General features: G+C 55.6%; 1 protein-coding gene across 1 annotated transcript; it reads left to right on the top strand.

Annotated features, from left to right (window-relative positions):
- The first annotated feature begins 211 nt into the window (after positions 1-211).
- Positions 212-15,837, top strand: ITGA10 (integrin subunit alpha 10). The gene is made up of 30 exons (XM_039217848.1): positions 212-278; positions 2,085-2,196; positions 2,386-2,495; positions 2,703-2,794; positions 3,013-3,127; positions 3,849-3,976; positions 4,139-4,287; positions 4,913-5,063; positions 5,252-5,417; positions 5,549-5,622; positions 5,860-6,004; positions 6,189-6,337; positions 6,576-6,719; positions 6,832-7,035; positions 7,335-7,465; positions 8,098-8,264; positions 8,355-8,497; positions 9,151-9,264; positions 9,465-9,550; positions 9,708-9,849; positions 10,050-10,142; positions 10,303-10,379; positions 10,524-10,613; positions 11,028-11,106; positions 11,270-11,383; positions 11,641-11,721; positions 11,879-11,992; positions 13,199-13,294; positions 13,820-13,933; positions 14,215-15,837. The coding sequence occupies exons 1-30, from the start codon at positions 227-229 to the stop codon at positions 14,278-14,280; spliced, it is 3,498 nt and encodes a 1,165-aa protein (XP_039073779.1). The 5' UTR covers positions 212-226; the 3' UTR covers positions 14,281-15,837.
- Positions 15,838-17,822: the final 1,985 nt, after the last annotated feature.

The following is a 17,822-nucleotide window of genomic DNA, read 5'->3' as shown; positions in this document are numbered from 1 at the left end:
TGACGCCTCCAGGGGGCAGCACCAGGGCAGAGAAATGGGCTGAGGTTTGCTCCGTCCTTTCCGTGGTCTGGGGCTCCCCGGAGTTCCCCACCGGCACTCCTCCCATCCCTTCCAATTTTATTTTTAGCTGCCAGTGGGAGGGGGCAGGATGGGAGGGAAAGGAAAGAAAACAGAAACGGAGGGGGACGGAGGCACAGAGGACTTCTCACACGGAGAACAGCCAGGCATGGGACTCCCGGCCATCCTTCACCTGCTCTTGCCCGTGATGACCCTGACAGGTGAGGGAGGTCACCTTCTCGGTTTCTGGGGCGAATGGAAGGTGCATGGGCTGTTTGGCATCGGGACGTTTAGGGTTGATCTCTTCGGGGTCAAGCGGGAGAGGTTAACACTGATTCTGCATCTTGTGTGTGTATGTGTATGTGGGCGGGGGGGGGGGGGCTTCGGTATTGAGACTGGAAGGGCCTTGCATCAGATTTGTGTCCAGTTACCTAAGATCTTCATCCTGAGCCCTGCGGGAGTACGTGGATCAAAAAGAAGCGTGATGTGACCTTCCACGTGGCTGGTCCGATTCCTTTTCTCTTCCCCCCCAACTTCCCTCTACCGTTGGTGGTCTCTGCAGCCTGAGGCGTAGCTGTGTGGTCAGAGCTCTTGGTTTATCTAACCAATGAGCTACGGTTGCTGGCCATAGAGCTCTGCCAGTTTCCTGGATGCAGGAGAAAGCTCACATAGAAAACACCTTTCTGAAAAGAAGCATGTTTTGAGCAACGGTTCATGGCCATTGGTGGTGGGGGTATCCTGAGGGGGCTGCTTGAAAGGAGAGAGCAAGACATGAGGAAGAACCGTGGGAGGGACCTTAGGCCTGGAATTTTCCCTCACCAGTGCCCTGTAATCTTTGTTTCCTAAAATACCACCTCCGATTTCTTTAAATTCATTTTATCTTATTTCTAAGTAAACTCTAAGCCCAGCATGAGGCTTGAACTCATGACCCTGAGATCAAGAGTAGCATGCTCTACCGACTGAGCCAGTCAGACACCCCATTCTAGAATGCTCTGATTTTATAGGGAGGGGGATGGCGGGGAAGGATCAGCCAGGGTATGAGTGAGGGGAGGGTCCTTAGAGTGGGCTGGAATGAAAGAAAGACAGGCAGGGGCAGTTGGGAGGGTGGGTGAGTGAGAAAAGCGGGGTGTGGGAAACTTCGGGGTGACGGGACTCTTGGTAAGGACGGAAGGCAAACCATATGTGTGGGCAGTCGAGTAGCCCCACCCAGTTAATTACCACTGAGGTTTTCAGAGCTGGAATGAAGCAGGGACCAGGCACTGGAGAGAGAGAGAGAGTGGGGCAACGACATGGGCGTCCTAAAGAGACAGAAAGAGGAGTGAGCTTGCCACGCAGTACTCCCTAGCCTCCCCTTGTGCTCCCTGAGGTCCCGGGTCGGGGGAGAGTCGGGAAGGAACAGTTGTTCTGGGCTTTGGGAAGGCCCTCTCCGTCTTTGACGCTTACAGCTTGTCGGGGAGGATGTGTAGGAGGAATGATGTGGAAAAGAGGAACTTGACCCTTCCAGACATGTCTGTGAATGAGATTTCAGAGGTGGGAATGGAAATACAGCTGTGCACCAGCATGGCAGAGGGCCACAGGTCAGACATCTGGGGACCTAAATACCGGAAGGAGACCATCCTTGCTTGGAGTTCTTTTTTTTTTTTTTTTAATGTTTATTTTTGAGAGAGAGAGAGAGAGAGAGGGAGAGAGAGTCAGAGTGTGAGCGGGGTAAGGGCAGAGACAGAGGGAGACACAGAATCTGAAGCAGGCTCCAGGCTCTGAGCCATCAGCACAGAGCCTGATGCAGGGGCTCGAACTCACAAGCCATGAGATCATGACCTGAGCCAAAGTCAGACGCTTAACTGATGGAGCTCCCCAGGCGCCCTTGCTTGGAGTTCTGAGTACATGATGTTGACAGAGGCCCGCACAACTTCTGAGTAAGAAACAGGGAGATGGGCTGAGATAAAAATACTCCCTTTGCGCTTCTTTCTGGTATGCCTCTCTGGGCATTCATTAACCTCTCTGACTGCTTCCTGCCCCCTCCCCAGGTCTGAGCTCCCCCTTTAACCTGGATGCGCACCACCCACGCCTGTTCCCAGGGCCACCCGAGGCTGAATTCGGATACAGTGTCTTGCAACACGTCGGGAGTGGACGTCGCTGGTGAGGAAGAAGCCAGAGGGCTGCAGGACTGGGAGTGTGCTAGTCTTATGGGGGGGGGGGGGGAGGCAGATGGCAAGGTCACTGGTAGAAGTGGCTGGGGCTCAAGACTTGCTACCCCCACGCATTCTCCCGCTGGCCCGTCGCAAAGGCCATGTTCATACGATACTTATACTCGTGTCCTCCTCCCAGGATGCTGGTGGGTGCCCCCTGGGATGGGCCTTCAGGTGACAGAAGGGGGGACGTTTATCGCTGCCCTGTAGGGGGCTCCCACAGTGCCCCGTGTGCCAAGGGCCACTTGGGTAAGAAGGTGCCTTGCTCTCTACTCCTAACCTCTAGCCTGTTACACTAGTAGCCTTGGCCCCTTACACCTCACCCTAATCCCCACATCCCACGTACCCCCTGCCTTTGACTTGAACCTGATTTCATCCTCTTTCCCAATCACCCTGAGCTCCGGCACCCCGTGTGGGACCCCATGATCTCATTCTCTTCCACCCCCTTCCAACCAGGCGACTACCCACTGGGAAATTCCTCTCGCCCTGCCATGAACATGCACCTGGGAATGACTCTGCTGGAGACAGACAGTGATGGGGGATTCATGGTGAGCTGAGGAAAGGGTGGTGGTGGGAAGGTGTCTCTGAAGGAATCGGGCAGAGACGAGAGCAGTATGGTACGGGGACCTGGCCTGTGTGGAGGGCTCCAGAAGTTTAGAACCCTAGAAAGCAAGGAGGAGGGTCCCAGGGCGCGATTCCGGTGCATCCTTCAAGTAGGGGCATGCGCTGAGAGGCCTGGGGGTGCCGTTCTCCCAACTCCCCGCAGGCTTGCGCCCCGCTCTGGTCTCGTGCCTGTGGCTCCTCTGTCTTCAGTTCGGGGATATGTGCCCGCGTAGATGCTTCATTCCGGCCGCAGGGAAGCCTGGCACCCACCGCACAACGTGAGCCGGAAGAAGGGCCTGAGGACGCCCAGCGCCGGGAGGGGAAAGGGTGCCGGGAGGGGAAAGGACGGGGCTGCACAGGGGGCCCCGCAGGGCTTCCCTCGTGGTTACGCAACGTGCCTGCCGAGACGCCACGTTTCCCAGCAGAGAAGTCGGACTCTTAGACCCGTGAACCGACTTAGACCCCCGAACCGGCTTCGAAACCTCAGCTCTCACTGTATCCCTCCACGCCCCGTGCCCCAGAGCATTTCCCCCCTCGTGCCCCTGCTTGTCATCTATTTTTGTACCTCCGTGTCCTTTTATTTAAGGTGTTCTCCAGGCAAATGCCTTATGCTCTTTTCAGACATCTTTCTACTGCTTATGTCTTTGATTCCCCACAATCAGAACCGACCTCTCGTTCTCCTACAGCATAGTGGGGCGCTCTGCTTCTACCTGGCACCTAATCCCCCTTCTTCTCTCCCTCCCCCTCTTTCCTCTCCTCCTCCCCCTCCCCCTTTTTTCTACATCTTCTTCTTCTTTTAGTAAGTTGTATGTATGCCTGTCTCCTTTTTTATTCGTTTCTACATTTGCCCGGGGCCGCAGTGCTACCTTCCTTGTACCTTCCCAGCTGCCAAATAAGTGTTTGAATAGAATGTGCCCTCCTGTGACCTCTCCTCTTGTTGCCCGCATGCCCAGTTTCCTCCTACCCTTCTGTTCCCCATCAGCACACCCTTCCTCCTAGGCTGCCCCACGTACATGGATGTGGTCATCGTCTTGGATGGCTCTAACAGTATCTACCCCTGGTCGGAAGTTCAGACTTTCCTCCGAAGACTGGTAGGGAGACTGTTTATTGACCCAGAGCAGATCCAGGTAAGAGAGGGCGGTGTGGATGGGCTCCGAGGGGGAGAGGCGGGGGGAGGAGGTGAATGGAGGCAGTTGTTCCCTAGCACCCAGACACCCGTCTCCCTGCCCCCGCGTGCCGTCTTCTCCCCCAGCACGCACACTCCATGTGAGCGCACGCTTTATTCTCAGGTGGGGCTCGTGCAGTATGGGGAGAGCCCTGTGCACGAGTGGTCCCTGGGAGACTTCCGAACCAAGGAAGAAGTGGTGAGGGCGGCCAGGAACCTGAGTCGGCGAGAGGGACGAGAAACGAAGACCGCCCAAGCCATCCTGGTGGCCTGGTGAGGCACTGGGGAGGGGAGCCTGGGAGGGCCTAGAAAGGTTAGGGGAGGGTCTGGAGTGCGCTCTCTCCCTCCCGAGATGTCTGGCATGATTTTCTTTGTGTGCACACTGGTGGGGAAGGCCCAGCTGGCTGTCATTGCATACCCTTCTCATCACCCTCTTCCAGGCAGATGTCTGCGTCTTTCCCTGTGTCTGATTTATTTTGTTTATCTCTGTAGACAGGACTCTCTCTATCCCTGCCCTCCCGCTTTGATCGTGGTCCTCAGGTCCTCTGCCACTTATGTCCTAGCCCACTTGCCAAACATGATTCAGAACGCATCTCTGGGAAGACTTCCTTGCTCTGACCGCTCTCCTTTATTCTACACGCTCTGAATACGTGTCCTCTCCCAGGTGCAGCATTTGCCGAGCGAATCTATGAACGAATGGATTGTACACTTACTTGCATTGAGGATATGCTCTGTGACATTTCAAACATTTCAGCCCTTCCTGTTTCCAGTCTCCACTATCAGGGAGATGGGCTAAAAAGCAAGGTGCCTGGCCTCAGTGACCCGCTGACAGTGGCGCGCGCGTGTGTGTATCTGTATCTGCATACACGTGATCACGCCTCACTCTCTTCTCTCTCAGCACAGAAGGATTCAGCCCGTCCCGTGGGGGCCGGCCCGAGGCTGCCAGGCTGCTGGTGGTTGTCACCGATGGAGAGTCCCATGACGGGGAGGAACTTCCTGCCGCACTGAAGGCCTGTGAGGCTGGCAGAGTGACCCGCTATGGGATTGCGGTGAGAATCTCTGCATCTGGAAGGATGGAGGGGGGGTGGTGACACCGAGGTCGGGGAACTTGAAGAAAATAGGCACTAACTGCTTCCCAAAGGTCAGCCGTATTTCCCTTCTTTCACTGTGTTCTGTACCAGCTTTGATGCCTCCCTCCACGCGGCTAACCGACCCCACCTTGATCTCCTGACCCCAGGTCCTTGGCCACTACCTCCGGAGACAGCGAGACCCCAGCTCGTTCCTGCGGGAAATCAGAACTATCGCCAGTGATCCGGACGAGAGATTCTTCTTCAACGTCACAGACGAAGCTGCGCTGACAGACATCGTGGACGCACTCGGAGACCGGATTTTTGGCCTTGAGGGTAATGACTGCCCTGAAGGCGCAGGGGACAGGGTAGGGGGAGTTCTGGGTGTAGGTGGGGCTCTGGAGTACGTCCAGTACATCAGAGAAATGTCTTTCCTGATATCACCTTGATATTTTCTCATGCTCCAGGGTCCCATGGAGAAAATGAAAGCTCTTTTGGGCTGGAAATGTCTCAGATTGGTTTCTCTACCCATCGGCTGAAGGTTGGACAGAGTGTGACCCCTCTCAACATCTGACTCCTCCCAGCCTCAGACCCAGGCAACTTCAACCCAGAGCTCTTCTAGATTCTCCCTTTAACTGATGTCCAGTGTCCATACTGACCCCCCCATGCCTTTCCAGCTGACCCCAGCATAGTCTTAGTGACCCTTTCGCTCCTGGAGCTTTTAACTCTTTACTTCCTGTTGTCTTTTCAAGTGACCCTGTCTGTTTCTGCCACACAGGATGGGATTCTCTTTGGAATGGTGGGGGCCTATGACTGGGGGGGCTCTGTGCTGTGGCTTGAAGGAGGTCACCGCCTCTTCCCCCCGCGGACAGCCCTGGAGGATGAGTTCCCCCCTGCCCTGCAGAACCATGCAGCCTACCTAGGTAAGTAGCAGAGGGCTACAGGGAAGGAGAGGGTGAGGAGGGACTGTGTCCCCAGTGGCAGGGATGAGAGCAGTTTCTCACCCATCTGCTACCTTGCTTGGGACCCCCTCCTGTGCCTTTAGGGAACCTTCCGACTCTGACCCCATCTTTTTTCCCTTTCATCCGATTCCCTGCCCACTTCTAGGTTACTCCGTTTCCTCCATGCTTTTGCGGGGTGGACGCCGCCTCTTTCTCTCGGGGGCTCCTCGGTTTAGACATAGAGGAAAAGTCATTGCCTTCCAGCTTAAGAGAGACGGGGCTGTGAGGGTTGCCCAGAGCCTCCATGGGGAGCAGGTAAGGTGTCCAAGAGAGGGTGGGACCCCTTGGGGTCCGGAGGGGCCTTCAGGCTGTGGGGGAGGAAAGGGAGGGATCATGAGAGGAGCCTGAAAAGTCTTTGCAGAAGGAATTCCGCTTGGTGGGCTCTGTCAGGGGTATGGGGACCACAGTGGCAGGCCAGGCTGGTGGCTCCTTCTCCCTTGCCCGCAGTCACCTTCCGCTTTCGCTGGGGTCCCCACCCCCCACCGCTCCCCAGATCGGCTCCTACTTCGGCGGTGAGCTCTGTCCGCTGGATACGGATGGGGATGGGACCACCGATGTCTTGCTCGTGGCCGCCCCCATGTTCCTGGGCCCCCAGAACAAGGAGACGGGCCGTGTTTACGTGTATGTGGTGAGCCAGGTGAGACTTGCTGGGGTCTGGGTAGGGCGGGGAATGGGGTGGAGGGAAGAGGGAGGGAGGGCGCATCCGTTCACTGCCAGATCAGCATCTGCTCTCTCCTCCCCTCCACCAGCAGTCCTTGCTCACTCTCCAGGGAACGCTGCAGCCGGAACCCCCCCAGGACGCTCGGCTGGGCTTTGCCATGGGCGCCCTTCCCGATCTGAACCAAGATGGTTTTGCTGACGTGGCCGTGGGGGCACCCCTGGAGGATGGGCACCACGGGGCGCTGTACCTATATCATGGCACCCGGAGTGGAATCAGGCCCCGCCCCGCTCAGGTCAGGAGCCTCCAGATAAAGCAGGGGTGCGGATGGGAGGAAGGAGAAGGGGGGTGTGCTCCTTGGTCGTCGATGTTTCCCTGGCCTGAGATCCACAGTGGACAAGTGCCTTTTTATCAGGGTTCCTAAAGGTGAGGTGTAGGGCAGGGGACAGGGTGCTGCCCTAGGGACTCCTAAGTACAGGCCTGTCTCTCTTATTCCTCCTTATCCTTATTCCTTATTGTGTGCCAGGGGGCGGGGGAGGAGCCCGAGTCACCAGGCATGAGAGTTCCTGCTCATCTCCCCTCTCTCCCCCTCAGAGGATTGCTGCCATCTCCATGCCACAGGCCCTCAGCTACTTTGGCCGGAGTGTGGATGGCCGGCTGGATCTGGACGGAGATGACCTGGTCGATGTGGCCGTGGGCGCCCAGGGGGCAGCCGTTTTGCTCAGGTGAGTGGTCCCCGCCCAGGAGGCAGGAGGCAGCATCGCTTAACTGATAAAAGCAAAGGCTTGGGGGGGGGGTGGGGGCGCGCCTGGGTGGCTCAGTCGGTTAAGCACCTAACTTTCGATTTCAGCTCAGGTCGTGAGCTCACAGTCCTGAGATCGAGCCCCGGGTCGTGAGATCAAGCCCTGAGTTGGGCTCCTGCAGTGGGCTCGGAGACTGCTTGGGATTCTGTCTCTCCCTCTCCACTCTCCTCTTTCTTTCTGTCTCTCTCTCTCTAGGAAAAAAAAATAAAATAAAAGCAAAGGCTTGGGAAGCACAGACTTAGATTTGGATTTCTTCACCAACTTGCCCTGTTCCTCCATTTCCTAGTTTCTAAAATGGGAATAATGACAGTACCTACCCCATAGGTGCGTGGGAGGGTGAATGCAACAATCACGGTAAGATCTTAGCACAGCGCCTGGCACAGGGCAAGTGCTTATTCAGCGCTAGCTCTTCTCTTCCTGCCTGAAGGTTCCAGGGGGCCTGACCCCACACACACCCAGCCCCTCATTCTTTCCTTTGACCTCTGGGAGGCGAGCACTGGGGATCGCCTTTTTCAAATGGCTTTCCTCTGACTGCTGGAATCTCTTGATCCCAGCTCCCGGCCCATCGTCCACCTGGCCCCTTCCCTGGAGGTGACCCCCCCGGCCATCAGCGTGGTTCAGAGGGACTGCAGCCGGCGAGGCCAGGAGGCCGCTTGCCTGTCTGCCGCCCTTTGCTTCCGAGTGACGTCTCGCACCCCTGGCCGCTGGGATCGCCGGTTCTGTGAGTGGCGGGAGCGGTCCGGGTAGCCCTGAACCCCATCCGCCTCGCTCTCTGGGCCCCTCTCCACCTGTGCTCCTTACCCCCATCCAGACGTGCGGTTCACGGCATCGCTGGACGAGTGGACCGCGGGGGCACGTGCTGCGTTTGACGGCTCGGGCCAGAGGCTGGCCCCTCGGAAGCTCGGGCTGGGCGTCGGCAATGTCACATGCGAGCAGTTGCGGTTCCACGTGCTGGTGAGCAGGGGCAGGAAGTGCTCTGCGTCAAGGCCCAGCGAGGAGGAGGCTGAGGAGGAGGCTGATTGGAGGGCGGGTTTCTACTGGGCAGGGCCTGGCAGCCAGAGCCAAAGAAGCCAGGGAAGAGAGGCTGACCTGGGGCTGAGGCCCTGTTCTGCCCGTCACCGCTTGCGAGGTCTGGCAGATCACATCACCCGCACACCTCAGGCCCCTTGCTTCCCCCAACGGAGGAGATACTAACCCTAACTGCATCATGGGAGCTGTGTTAGAATTAAATGCCCGGCGCCTGGGTGGCTCAGTCAGTCGGGCGTCTGACTTCAGCTCAGGTCATGATCTCATGGTTTGTGGGTTCCGTCCCGGCATTGGGCTCTGTGCTGACAGCCAGCTCAGAGCCTGGAGCCTGTTTCAGATTCTGTACCTCCCTCTTTCTCTGACTCTCCCCTGCTCACACTGTCTCTCTCTCTCAGAAATAAATAAAAACATTAAAAAAATTTAAAAAATGATAAACGTAATAGTATTGATAGACCTTGAGGACAGCACCCAAGGCATAGAAAGTGTTGGAGAATTGATCACTGTAATAACATTCTTACAGGGGCCTGGGCTGCACCCCTAACCTTGGCTCCCCAATGATCCTCGCCTCTGGTTTTCCTTAGGATACCTCAGATTACCTCCGGCCACTGGCCTTGACAGTGACCTTCACGTTGGACAACTCCACGAAGCCAGGGCCTGTGCTGGATGAGGGCTCGCCCACCTCTATACGAAAGCTGGTCAGCGGTGCCAAGCCCGGTCCCACCCCTGGGTCCCAACACTGCCCTTCTCAGTGAATTGGAGAGACGCGGAGGGCAGAGACCCAATCTCCTGGCAGAATCTGACCTGGGCGCCCATTCCCCTCTTTTCACTTTTCCCCTAATTCCATTCTTTTCTGCTTGCCTTCCTCTTGGGCCTCAGCCCCTTCTCTCCCCTCTAGGTCCCCTTCTCTAAGGACTGTGGCCCTGACAATGAATGTGTCACAGACCTGGTGCTTCGTGCTCATATGGACATCAGAGGCTCCAGGTGGGATGGACACGAACTGGCCAAATCAGGGTGACCTGAGACAGACCAGAAGGAACTTGAAGGGAGCTGGAGGGTCGTTTCTTGCCCAGAAAAGCAGAAGTGATGCTTTTAGCAGCTTCTCAACTCCTGGGCTCTCTCCCTTATCCACCACTCCTAGGAAGGAGCCTTTCGTGGTTCGGGGAGGCCGGCAGAAAGTGCTGGTATCGGCAACTCTGGAGAACAGGAAGGAAAATGCCTACAACACTAGCCTCAGTCTGAGCTTCTCTAGAAACCTCCACCTGGCCAGTTTCACACCTCAGGTAGCTGGGGGTGGGGGGGTGGGGGGGGAGGTTCGGGAGGAGTCAGGGAAGGAGGAGGAAGATTGGGGTGCTGGGCTGGGCTGGGAAAGGCGCTAGGGAAGGGCTCGGTGTCAGTGTTGAGGTGTCAATGTTGAGCGGCCATGGGCAGGAGAGCTCCTGAGGCGTCAGCTCTAGCCCCCACCCCACCCATCTGCTCGCAGGGGGACAGCCCAGTCAAGGTGGAATGCACAGCCCCTTCCCCTCATGCCCGGCTCTGCAGTGTGGGCCACCCGGTCCTTCAGACCGGAGCCAAGGTGAGTAGGGGCCCAGGCTGGGAAAGGGGGCTCTGAGAGACCAGGCAGCCAGAATCTCCTGGGCCTGGGAGTTTAGGGAGGGAGGCACCCAGGGCCTGTGTTCTTCTGCGCTGGCCCCTTGGAGAGGGAAATGCCAATACCCCACTCCGGCCGCCTCCAGGTGACCTTTCTGCTGGAGTTCGAGTTTAGCTGCTCTTCCCTTCTGAACCAGGTCCTTGTGAGGCTGATTGCCACCAGGTGAGAATAAGGGGACTTCCTCCCAGGTCTCTCTTGTGGGGAAAGGGGGTTGGTGGAAACAGCAGTGACTCCTCTACTCTCGTTGGGGTGGGAGGGGTGCCTGAGAGTGGGCTGCGCTGTGAGCCTCTCCCCCTAACCCTGCAGCAATAGCCTGGAGAGAAATGGGACGCTTCAGGATAACACAGCCCAGACCTCAGCCTACATTCAGTATGAGCCCCACGTCCTGTTCTCCAGGTACGGCTCGGCTCCCCTCTAGGACCCCTGTCCTGACCCCGGACCCGTGCTCTGTGTTCCCTCCGGTTCCTCCCATGGGTTGCAGTGTTTTCCCCAAATGCAAACCCTTGTGGGGCTGCCCCGTCCTTTTGCCCTGAATCCCACTCAAGTTGAACCTTTGAAGCATCTTACTTTTCTGGGTATAGGGCTTGGCCGCGGGCCTGGGGATCGGGGCTGGGGTGAAGGGGATGAGCTGTAACCGCACAGTTGGTGCCAAGTCTATGCCACATCCTGCTTCTGTCTTCTTTGTGTCCCCCGTTTCTTTACCCGTGTGCTGGCCCTGCCTTCCCCGAACCCGTGTCTGTGCACTGACTGCGTGCCCTGTGACTGTGTCATGGCTGTGGCCGTGCACTTCCTGACTTGGTGTCCACTCAGTGAGTCCACCCTGCACCGCTATGAGGTTCACCCATACGGGACCCTCCCAGTGGGTCCTGAATTCAAAACCACCCTCAGGGTGAGAAGCTGGAGGAGCCTTGGCATGAGCAAGGGGAGGGGGAGGAGTCCTGGGCAAAGGAGGGAAGAGTCTCTCTTAGATCCCCAGGGGCATCTGGGGTAAAGAACAGATGAGGAAGGTCTTCTGTCTCCCTCCTCTTCCCCCTTCCAACCCCCCCTCTTAGGTTCAGAACCTTGGCTGCTATGTGGTCAGTGGCCTCATCATCTCAGCCCTCCTTCCAGCTGTGGCCCATGGGGGCAATTACTTCCTGTCATTGTCTCAAGTCATCACTAACAACGTGAGTCTAGGCTAAGGGTGTATGGAAAACCCTGCCACCTTGACCTGGTGAGCCTACCCGCTCCTTACGTGCTAGGTCACTGCTGTCGGCACCCCTCCCTCTGGGAGACCTTTCTTTCACACATGTGGCTTCTCTGGGGAGAAAGAAAGGGATTGCCCAGGGGCGAACCACAGAGCATGGGTCGTATGCCCCTGCCCAGCCCGGAGTGGCCGGCCTCTCACCGTCCAGGGGGTCGCTCAAGTCGCATCTCCCTGTAGGCAAGCTGCACGGTACAGAACCTGACTGAGCCGCCAGGGTCCCCTGTGCACCCAGAGGACTTTCAGCACATAAACAGACTGGTATGAGCCCCAAGGAGGTGAAGGAGGTGTCCGGAATGGGAACGCAGCGGGGAGTGGTAGGGTTTGGGGCGTTGGGACAGGGGGTGGGTAGAGCCTGGCATGGGGAGTGGGGGAGTTTCCCACCCCAAGGTCCTGATCCGCCTTTCTCTTCTGGAAGAACGGGAGCAACACTCGGTGTCAGGTGGTGAGGTGCCATCTTGGGCGGCTGGCCAAGGGGACGGAGGTCTCTGTTGAACTGCTGAGGCTGGTCCACAACGAATTTTTCCGGAGGGTAAATCTTTCCTTCCCCTTTCCTCTCCCGCTACCACCTGGAGCTGCAGCATAGGCTTTGGAATTGACTCAGGTTCAAGTTCCAGGCCCTTAAGCAAGTTATTTAACCTCTCTCAGATTCTTTTCCTTTATCTCTAAAATGGGGAAGGTAATACCTACTTCGTGACATTGTAAAGAATAAATGAATAATGAGATGGACTCATGAAGGCTCGTTATTCTCCTCTGTGGGTCATCCCTTCATGCTATATCGATAATCAACATTTACAGGATACCTACATCCAGCCAATTAATAATCTGCCATGTGCCTACTACAGGCAGGCACTGGGGGAGACAGACGATGCCCAACATTTACTACCACGCCTAACTCACTATAGTGATGTAATACAGTTCTGTTAAATGAGTGAATAAACAGTTGACATTACATGCCTGATATGTCCTGGCGGGTAATGGAAGACAAGATCATATAGCTGAAAGCAATCTAGGTTATGAAAGTTCTCGAAAGCTAGGGAGATGAAATTGAACTTAATACGACAGGCAGTTGGGAGTCAGTGTAAGTTCCTGCACATGGAAATGGCACTTAATTATAACAGTCTTTAGTACTAAGGGCTATCTACTTAAAGAGCACAAGGCATATTTTATAGGAAAGTTATGTCTGAGACATCACCCTTCTCTAAGTCTGATGGTCTCTTTAGCTCTCTTTGGTAGCCTTTTTCATTCATTTACTTATTTTTTTCAATAGAGATTTATTGAGAAACCAGTATGTACGTAGCACTGGGCGAGGCTCTAGGCACTAGAGACACCTAAATGTGTAGGACACAGCTCTTGACCTCAAGGATCCTATATACAGTCCAGGGGTGAAAGACAGAGAAGTAAATAGAATAGTAAGACCTAAGCCAGGGTGATGAGTTTAGGAGGAAACACTTCGCTAATTCTGTTGGGGGATGACATGTAAACATCAACTAAAGGAGGGCTGAGGGTTAGCCAAAGAAAGGGGAGTTAGATAATGTTGGGTAGAGCAAACACCGTATATGAAGGGCCGGAGGCTTCCCATCTAGTACCCTTCCTCTCTTTCTCCATTGGTCTCCAACCTTTTCTTCTGGTCTGGAAGGCACTGGAAATTGTGCCTACCCGCCTCCTCTTTGCCATTGGGCTCCCACCTGATTGATGGTGGCCCGCTCTAGCGTCTTCCCATCCACTTGTTCCACAGGCCAAATTCAAGTCCCTGACGGTGGTCAGCACGTTCGAGCTGGGAGCTAAGGAGGGCAGCGTCCTGCAGCTGCCTGAAGCCTCTCGTTGGAGTGAGGTGGGACTGGCGCCTGAGTTTGAGAAGGGTGGGAAGAGTGGGAGGAGCCTGTGGGAAGAGCCGGGGTGGGGACTACAGAGTTGGGGTGCTTTTTCAGAACCCAGAGCGTCCTCATTAGGCAGCAGGGAGTCAGAAGTGATACAATCAGGATGCTGGGGCCCCACTGCCTTTATTCCTGCCTCCGTTTCTTTCTTTGTTGTTTTTTTTTTTTAATGTTTTTATTTATTTCTAGGAGAGAGAGAGAGACAGCGTGAGCAGGGGAGGGTCAGAGAGAGAGGGAGATACAGACTCTGAAACAGGCTCCAGGCTCTGAGCTGGCAGTCAGCACAGAGCCCGACGCGGGGCTCGAACCCACGAACCGCGAGATCACGACCTAAGCGAAAGTCGGACGCTTAACCGACTAAGCCACCCAGGCGCCCCTCGTTTCTTTCTTTGTATTCTCCCATCCCGAGGCTTTGCTGTAATGTGGGGGGAGGCCAGCTGGGAGAAAGGGGACGAGTACTAACAAGTCGCCTTCCCGTATAGAGCCTGCTGGAGGTGATTCAGACGCGCCCTGTCCTCATCTCCCTGTGGATCCTCATTGGCAGCGTCCTGGGGGGGCTGCTCTTGCTTGCTCTCCTCGTCTTCTGCCTTTGGAAGGTACGCGCTGCGTTAGCCGGAAGTCCGGGGCACGATGCGGGCCCCCTAGGGTAGAGCAGGGAGACTGGCTCTGTGCCGGGCCGCCAAGCAGGCTGTGCGTGTCCTGCCTCTCGCTCACTCCACTCCACAAACGTTGGTGGAATTAGGCTCAGCCAAAGAAAATAAAGTAGAAGCTCATCTTTGGAAGCGAAACAAAAGCGAAGACCTCAGATACGTCGGAGGTCTGTTGGCAGGGTGTCCGGCGGGGCGTTTGGCCATGGCGCTTATCTCTTCCTCTACAGCTTGGCTTCTTTGCCCGGAAGAAAATCCCTGAGGAAGAAAACAGAGAAGAGAAACTGGAGCAATGACTGTGGAATAAAGCCCTGGAAAGTCCTCCTTGGCAGTTTCTCCAAAAGACTTGCATAAGACCTGAGGTTCGCGGACCCCGATGGACAAGAAGAAGCCTCTAGACTGTCTTCCCCAGACCTGCAGCCTGACTTGACTTTTGAGTCATGAGGATGCTGCTGGCGAGAGATGAGGCCTTACCTCAGACCAGAAGGGCCGGCCCGAACCCCAGAACCCCACCCCGCTTCCCTTCTCGCCGGCCGGTTCCAGGGCCAACACCTTGGTTTGGGGCCCCATTTTCCTTAGCCCTAGGAATCAAGAATTTCTTGCCCAGGGCTCCTGACTCCTTTCAGGTTCCCCCTACCCCCTGCCGCAGGTTTGGAAAAGATGGGGTCCACTATCCTCCCTTCGCCTGCCCCTCACCTTCCCGCCCGCCCCCCCACTCCGCAGGAGGGAGCTGACGTTGGCTTCAGAAAGTAAAGTCAACATCTGCTGCTTTCCTGCGGAGTCTGGTGATTCAGAGAGCCGGATGGGGAGAGTCAACAGGAAAAAAGGAGGGAGGAGGAAAAGCCACAAGAGACATTCTGTACAATTCCAAGGAACAGAGAAGCCTTTAGACGGGGCGACTGCCCTCCGCTGAAACCCGAGACCTCGTGGTGCGCTAGCCCGCCCTCAGGTGCCCGGGAAGCGGAGCTGCCCCGGGGCCTGCTGGGCAAGGGTTCCCAGCTCGCAGCCTTCGCGGGGAGCGAAGCCAGGGCCAGGCGCCTGACTCTCTGGAGCCAGGGCGCCCCCAGGTGGCCGGTGCTGGAATAGCAAAGCGGAGTCCCGTGGTCTCGGTCATGGCCCGTGGAGAGAGCTGGACACCCTAGGCCGTGTTTTCTCCTCTCTCGTGCCTCACATACTCTTGAGCCCTCGTTGGGGCCTCCTTCTTTCTAGAAACTAGGGAGAAGGGAGAGGATTTCTTTTTGACTGGGGGGCGGGGGTGGGAATCCCTTTCACCAGCTTTGGGATGCAGCCACACCGTGGGGTCTGAAGGAGTCAGGTCTGCAGTGACGAAAAAGCCCGAGTGGGTGGCAGGAGGCGGCTGGGGAGCAAGCCCTTGCTCGCTCAGTGCTGGCCGTGCGGCCCAAACGGCTCCGAGGAAGATGCGTCCGGGGCAACTGCAGTCATTCCTGTAGGGCCTCCCTGGCGGGATCCGTTTGCCAGCCCGTGCCTGCTAGGTACTGCAAACTCCCAATTCCCGTCTCTGAGCCGCCCCACCGTTTTCTTGTGGTCACGGCCAGTCGAGAGAATTAGATTCTCACCAACTACTGGGTGACTTGTATTTCTTTGTAATCAAGGCTTTGGATACCAGAGTCTGTTATTGGTCTCCAGGGTGCAGCTCTGACAGCCATTGGAAGAATCAGCACCCATTTAGAGCTGGGAGGAGCGGAGACCTGACTGGGCAGTTGACCAGCAGCCGCAGAGCTTGTGTTCCAGGGCTGTTCTCGAGGCCTGGCCCCTGTGTTTAGTTTGGCATGTTCCCTGCCTTTAGCCCAGGGCACTGTCCCTGCTTCCCAGCAGGGTGGGCGGTATATCAGACGGTCAGAACAAATAAAGTTCAGTGTCAAATGACTTCTGGCTCCCTTTGAGTTCCCTATGGAGTGCTCAGGATCGGTGAGAGGTAGATTCGCGGACCACCTGAGACCGTATACAGCTGAGTTCCTGGAAGGGAAAGTTAGGATCTACTTGAAATGTGTCCTGTGACTCTCCCTCTGGGAGGCGTACTCAAGCCTCCTGCAATCCTCACCTACCTATGTGGCTATAGAGTGTAAAACGTGTCGGTTGGTAAGCACACAGGCCCAGATGGAAACCCTAGGCCTGCCATGATTAGCTGTGTGGCCTCAAGCAAGTCAGAACTACTCCGAGGCTCAGACAACAATAAGAGGCTGTGTCGGACGGTGGTCGAGAACGAAGACAGACTTGGGTTCGAATCTCAGCTATACCACTTAGGACCTGCTTGACCTTGGGCAGATTTAACTTTTCTAAGTCTTGGCTTTCTGGTCTTTAAACTCACTAGGGTTGTGAGGACCAAAGGAGAGAATTCAAGTAAAGTGAGCATAGACTAAAGACTCAATAAAGGTCAACTGTCTGCCTCACCGTATGTTGGGAGGATTAAGTGAGAAGGTGCAGAGAAGCACCAGGCGGTGTCCCTAATCTGGTGGCCCCACTTCCCCTTCACAGGCCCTGAAGGCTATGTCTCCTGTGTGCTATTGTCTCCTATCACGAAATCTTATCCTATGCCTCATCCCCTTTGAAATAAGCCCTCACGCCCGCTAAGGTGATAATTAGCTAATTAACTGCAGGAGCTAATGGTAGAAATCAAATCTATTTGACGTTTTTAGACATCCGGTGGTCTAGTACCCTCAAGGAATATATGCACGTAAGCAGTGGCCTTCTAGAGGCCCATGTCTCTCCCTCTGTTGCCTGACTCTGAATGTGGTGGACAGGCCAATAGGCAGGGACCAAAAGTCTGGAAGCTGGTGAACTATTTTGTGGCAGGAGCAATCCGTGGTGACCGCTGGGACACTTCCTATAGGCTATCGCTTGATCAACCTTTACGGGACATACCGTTTCTGAGGCTGGGACTGAGCCTGTGGTTATGTGGACAGACCTCCCCTCTTTACCCCTTGTGAGCGCCGCAAGGGAGATGGATTTCTCTGAGGACTGGTTCATCTAATTCTTTATCCTTGTGATTAAAAGGGCATTTCAAATTTTCTTCCCCACCCGGAGTTCCCTCTCTTCTCTGGCAGCTTTAGAGTGTGACTTTCTCTGACCCCAACCTCTTCCTGTGGAGCAGAGCCAGTTTGGGGGGCCACTGTAGCTGCTGTGCCTCTTCTCAGACGCAGGAGTTTCCTTCCTTTCTTCTCATTGTTGCTTCTCATTATATATGTGTGTGTGTGTGTGTGTGTGTGTGTGTGTGTATTTCTTTTTGAGAGAGAGAGAGAGAGAGAAACACAGAGTGTGAGCAGGGAGGGGCAGAGAGAGGGAGACATAGAATCTGAAGCAGGCTCCAGGCTCGGAGCTGTCCTCACATAGCCTGACGCGGGGCTCAAACTCACGAACGAGCCACGAGATCATGACCTGAGCTGAAGTTGGACACTTCACCAACTGAGCCTCCCAGGCGCCTCTCATTGTTGCTTCTGGGTTCCTTCCTTCATCACTGCTTCATCACTTCCTTCATCCCTTCCTTCACTCATCAGACATTAAACATCTAATAGGAGCCAGGCAATGAGAACTATATAAAGCACAACTGTTACCATCAAACAGCCCAGTCTACTAGGAGAACCAAACAAACGTGGAAACAAATAATGGCAAATACAGAGAGGCGGTCGCTATACAGCATAGCACCAAGTGGAAGAAGTGTGTCACGCACAAGAGACACACTTTTTTGGGCAGGGGTGGCAGGGTTTAAGGGAAATCTTTACAGAAAAAGAAAAAAAATTGGCCTGAGGGGCCAGCAAGTGTGAGAGAAGGCATCCCAGAGAGGATTAATTACCAGTCGGGAAGGAAATCTTAGTGCACC

Source organism: Hyaena hyaena, unplaced genomic scaffold, assembly GCF_003009895.1.
Source record: "Hyaena hyaena isolate Hyena2069 unplaced genomic scaffold, ASM300989v1 scaffold_725, whole genome shotgun sequence".
In the NCBI taxonomy this organism is placed as follows: Eukaryota; Metazoa; Chordata; class Mammalia; order Carnivora; family Hyaenidae; genus Hyaena; species Hyaena hyaena.
This window is presented reverse-complemented; position numbering and strand designations above follow the sequence as displayed.